This window comes from Corythoichthys intestinalis, chromosome 3, assembly GCF_030265065.1.
Source record: "Corythoichthys intestinalis isolate RoL2023-P3 chromosome 3, ASM3026506v1, whole genome shotgun sequence".
Classification (NCBI taxonomy): Eukaryota; Metazoa; Chordata; class Actinopteri; order Syngnathiformes; family Syngnathidae; genus Corythoichthys; species Corythoichthys intestinalis.
In genome coordinates this window covers 30,836,718-30,842,225 of record NC_080397.1, presented here as the reverse complement: position 1 = coordinate 30,842,225, position 5,508 = coordinate 30,836,718, and the positions used below count along the sequence as shown (strand labels likewise).

The 5,508-nt window shown below is 42.7% G+C and overlaps 1 protein-coding gene across 1 annotated transcript; it reads left to right on the top strand.

Annotated features, from left to right (window-relative positions):
* The first annotated feature begins 1,761 nt into the window (after positions 1-1,761).
* On the top strand, positions 1,762-4,314 carry aplnra (apelin receptor a). Its single transcript, XM_057832013.1, has one exon. The coding sequence runs from the start codon at positions 1,945-1,947 to the stop codon at positions 3,028-3,030; it is 1,086 nt and encodes a 361-aa protein (XP_057687996.1). The 5' UTR covers positions 1,762-1,944; the 3' UTR covers positions 3,031-4,314.
* Positions 4,315-5,508: the final 1,194 nt, after the last annotated feature.

Sequence of the window (5,508 nt, the reverse complement as noted above, 5' to 3'; positions counted from 1 at the left end):
GAAGTCGCTCATTTTCATGGCGCGGGATTCAAAAAGTTGATTATTATATATTGATCGCTTCCACACACATCCAAGCGGTCCATTTTATTCAGGAGCATAAAATACAGCGTATTTTACGATATAAACATGGTTTCTTGTGTCATATGCACTTTAAAGTATATTGGGCATTGCATTAAACAAATTATATTTAAAGAGACTTTAAATGTTAGTGTCAATGTGAGGTTTCCCTTTTGTTTTCGTTTCAAGGCGGTGCATGTGTTTGTGTGCTCTTTTCTGATGTAGATCAATCCCCAGACCTGTGAATTGAATTCACACGTCACCTGTTGTCATAATCAAATCTTCAAATAAGTTAACATTCAACATCTTCATATGTAGTATGAGATAACTTTAAAATTTGTATCATTTATTTGAGCTTTGGTTGCTACGGAGTTTTTTTTTCTTCTTTTTTTCTTTTTTAAGGACGACTGGTGACTAAACATCTGACACTTAACACTTTTAACAAGCATTTACCTGGACTAATTGTAATGTAAAACATGATCACCTCAAGTCCAGACATGTCCTGTTCAGGTGCAGAATCCTTGCTGGACCCACGCAAATGGGGGAAAAAATGAAGCTGTCCATGGCAGGCCCAGAGACTTTTTCTTCACTTGAACAATAAAATATTCACATTTCCCTAAATTTTCTCTATATTACTGATAAATACATTAACAACACATCTGTGCAACTGGACTGCAGTGTGGAGGATATGTTTTTCAGGGACCATTTAAAAAAAATAAAAAAGATTTAAAAAGCTTCTATTATAGCATTTGCTTGAAAGTTTTTAATGTTTTACTAAAAAGACACACACACAAAAAAAAAAAAACGTCATCACGTTTACATATATTTCATATCCACCCTGTTGTAGGGTGACTATTTTTGGTAATAAAAAAATAAATAAATGAAAAACATAAAGACCATATATGACACATGTGGGCATCATACCTTGAGTCATTTAACCCACAATAATAACATTTGGTATACAAGTGAGGCTGACAAAATGTGAAGTCGTCCACGTATGTGGACATTAGGTCTCGATTGTAATTACAGTATATTATTTTTGTACTATTCACCATTATTTGTATATATTTTTAGGAGTAAATGGTAATCATAAATGAATTAAATGTTAAAATTGAATTAAATTTTTTATTTAAAATTGAAGAATAATAATGAGAATATATTTAGAAAAGATTTCCTAATAAGACTCTAAAGTTGTTTTTTTTTTTTTGTGATAGTATTTAACTTATTGCATAGCATTGACAACGATAAACGTCCAGTTTATTTAAACAGGAAAGAATGGCTGTGCATTGACAACGAGACACGTCCAATTTATTCAAACAGGCAAGATTGGCTGTGAATTCTCATCTTTCAGTGCCACTGGCAGTGCCAGACATCCAATACAATTTGGCTGGAAGAGCCTCTCCCAGTCAAAACAGATTGGACGTGTAGGGCCGTAATTGGCAGCCGATGAATTCAAAAGGGTTAAAAAGGATCAAAACCTCCCATGTATGTATATATACACAGCAAATTAAAGTTCGGATAACAGTTACAGCAATATGGCACCGAAAACAAATCCATATCAGGTTTGACCTGTCTGAACAAGAATAACATTGTTGAGATGAGGGGAAGGGCTAAGAGATGTTTGTGGGAGGGGGGGAGAAGAGGAGTGGAAAGGTGGGGTCATCCTGGGGGGTTGAGAAGGGGCTTGGGGGGAGCTGAGTTTAAAAAGGCAGTCAGCCGGCAATAGTTACTCGCACACTTGGCGTCTCCCTCCTTCAATTGCCAGCAGCAGGACGTCCAGGGTCCTGCTCTATTTGTTTTATCTCTGAGGCCTTTCGGACCCTCGCGGGACTTTGATTTTTGACGCTTTGATTTTTCCGAGAGGATTTTTTTCCCTGCCCTCGCACCATGGAGGCCACCACTGGGGAATACATGGACAATTATGAGTACTACGACGACAACGAGACGGTGTGCGACTTCTCCGAATGGGAGCCTTCTTACTCTCTCATCCCGGTCCTCTACATGCTCATCTTTATCCTGGGCCTGTCTGGGAACGGCGTTGTCATCTTCACCGTCTGGAGGTCCAAATCAAAGCGTCGAGCGGCGGACGTCTACATCGGCAACTTGGCGCTGGCTGACCTGACCTTTGTGGTGACCCTTCCTCTGTGGGCCGTGTATACAGCTCTGGGCTACCACTGGCCCTTCGGCGTGGCTCTGTGCAAGATCAGCAGTTATGTGGTTCTGGTCAACATGTACGCCAGTGTCTTCTGCCTGACCTGCCTCAGCTTTGACCGCTACCTGGCCATCGTGCACTCACTGTCCAGCAGCAGGTTAAGGTCGAGAGGCACCATGCTAGCGTCACTCGGTGCCATATGGTTGCTGTCCGGCTTGCTCGCTCTTCCCACTCTGCTCTTCCGCACCACGGTCAGCGACCAGAACAGCAACCGCACCACTTGCGCCATGGACTTCAGCCTGGTGACCCTCAACCAGAGGCACGAGTTCCTCTGGATCGCCGGGCTCAGCTTGTCATCCTCCGCCCTGGGCTTCCTCCTTCCCTTCCTGGCCATGACCATCTTCTACTGCTTCATCGGCTGCACCGTCACGCGCCACTTCAACAACCTACGCAAGGAGGACCAGAAGAAGAAAAGGCTGCTAAAGATCATCACCACACTGGTGGTGGTGTTTGCTATCTGCTGGACACCCTTCCATGTCTTGAAGAGCATGGACGCCCTGTCCTACCTGAACCTGGCCCCCAGCACATGTGGCTTTCTGCGTTTCCTGCTGCTAGCGCACCCGTACGCCACATGTTTAGCCTACGTCAACAGCTGCCTCAACCCATTCCTTTACGCGTTCTTCGACCTGCGCTTTCGCTCGCAATGCCTGTGTCTGCTCAACCTGAAGAAGGCCATGCATGGCCATATGAGCTCTATGTCGTCTACGCTGAGTGCACAGACTCAGAAGTCAGAGATTCAGTCTCTCGCCACCAAGGTTTAGAGAGAAACGCTCAACGCGGAGCAAAGTGGGGGTCGTGGGACACTGACCACTGGAACACTTGTAAAGAAAAAAATAAGACTATAAGTGTCCATTTGCTCTGGTAAGACAAGAAGATGAACTTCGGCATGCTCCCGCTCATTGTTCTCCATCATTTCAAGTGGACTTGGAAGGCAGGAGCCAGCTGGCTGTGCTCTTTTGCCGCTTATTTTCCTCCTCCATTTGTTTGAATTGTGAATCAGTTTAGCTGAGAAAAAAAGAATGACACTGGATAAATCTTAAAGGTGTACAGTATTTTCATACCATAGCATATCTCCTGATGTATTACTGTTTTGTTTTAGAAGCACTTGTACTGAATGTGTATATGTCCTCCTTCAAAGTGTGTCGTTTTTAAGTCCCAGGAGAGATCAGGGCATGGAAGAAGAGCAAAGGTGTTGAGGCTTAACGATATAGAGTTTGCAGAGGAGTCGGGGGAGTACGGAGCGGCAGATGGCAGTTGACAAATGTTGGGGGACCGGAATCGGGTGTTACGTATTGGTGGAGGGGCTGATAAATTTGTATATCTTTTATTTTTGACATCGCTGTAACTAACTACTGTATTAAAGATGTTCTTGTACACCAAAATCTGTGTTTTATTGAGTGTGGAAATGACTGCTGCAACACAGAAACTTGAAATTAAAATGAAAAAGCAGAACAAAAGACTCCCTTTAAAAGTTACTTAAGGATGTGGTTTCACGTCACTTTCATTATTACACCATCCTGTTATTTGGGTGATAAGCATCAGCAGAGGGTTTGAGCTTTGTTATGAATGCCTTGCTGTTGGTTTACACCTTCAGACTAATAGATCTCTAATCTCTATTGATTCACAGTCAGTGTTCAGACTGTAACCAGATTAGGCAAAGCAGCAGCCATCCTTAAAGTGTGTATTCAGTACACACCTGTGACAGATGGGGTTCTATCTTGTAGTGCAGGATGTCCAAATGAATGATTCCTCAAAACTTTGTTAGTGTTCAATTTTTTTGCGGCGAAAAATTTGAAAATGCATTTTCTTTCTTTTAATAAAAGAAAATTGAATTTTCAAAACTCATAACAGTGGGGAAAACAGTCTTTTCATTGCATTGTGACAATTTACAAGTAGGTACAAAAACTCAGAGCAAGTCAATAAAAATCTTGAATGTGGTCATTTCAAAAGGTTTTTTTTTCAAGCATGTGATTTTCAGAAGTGCTTAATTTGCCTAGACATAATGACTGTTTAGAGATGGCGGAGAGAGGAAGTGGCGCTCTAAACCTGGCAGAAGATGAGCCACCGAACAAGTCAATATTTGTCTGTGGTGACAAGAGGTTGCAGTTAGACTGCTTGTTGGGCTGCAGGGGTGGGGCGGGGCAGGTTGAGAAAGACAGGGGTCTTCTCACAGGCGGGAAAAGAACATGATGTGGAGCAAACCGCAATTTGGGAGAAATGACAGCTCCGCACTTGTGTCTTCGATTACCTTTTGGTTGGCCTTTATGAGTGTGCTTCAGGCTCCTGAGTTTAAAGGCAAACAAACCCGAAGCATGTTTTTAACTACTAGCTCTGACGATATTAACAGAAATATTAACAGAAAGACCCACATATGGTTCATATTTGTGTATCGTGCCAATAGCAGATCAACAGTAAAAATTAGACGGAGCAAATCATGCACATAAGCTTGGCTGAACTTAATGTGTGAGATGAGTTAGTCTCACAACTTGTCTGATTATGTTAGCGCCCACAGTACAATGCGGGATAAGTCACCCAGAAGAGCAGCTGACCTAAGCACTCCATAGGAAAGAGGTGGGAGGCAAGGGGGGGTCGCTATAGGAAATGGCCCTTCTCAGAAAAACAACAGTTGTATGCTCCAGAAAACACTTCAGTGTTGTCTATGCACGTCGTCTTTGCTCGTGTGTGGCCTGTTTTAGACGTGTGTGACAACAATCAACATGAATTTACTATGTTCGGCAAGTACCTACTGGAAAAAGGTTCACTCTTCGCTCCAGTTTCAATCTGGTTCACAAACACTGTTTGAATGCCTGGAATGTGAAATGCTTTACATTTTGATGATCAGCTCCACCAAGGTGTTTCTCATCTCTGTTTATTTGTTTGTTATTTACAGGAGTTGCCAATAGACTTTGAATTATTTCCAAAAGACTTGTAGTTGGGGTTGGGCATCGAGCATCGATGGGATCCAGGACTAACACTGTGATGCTCCCAGAACTGTAAGAATTTTTAAATTTCGACTCCATGCTTCGGTGCCCTGACTGACGATCGGAAAAAAAATAGCTGCAGAACACCACGAAAAAAAAGACACATGAAGCGTGTGTTTGTGCATTGCAATTTGATTTCAACCATGGACATGGTGCAGTGGCGCTCTAAAGTTTGGCTCAACAACAAGAAAAATGACATGTCAGCTCAGTGCTCAATTTGCAACACGGCTATATCATGCAAAGGTGGCTGCACGACCA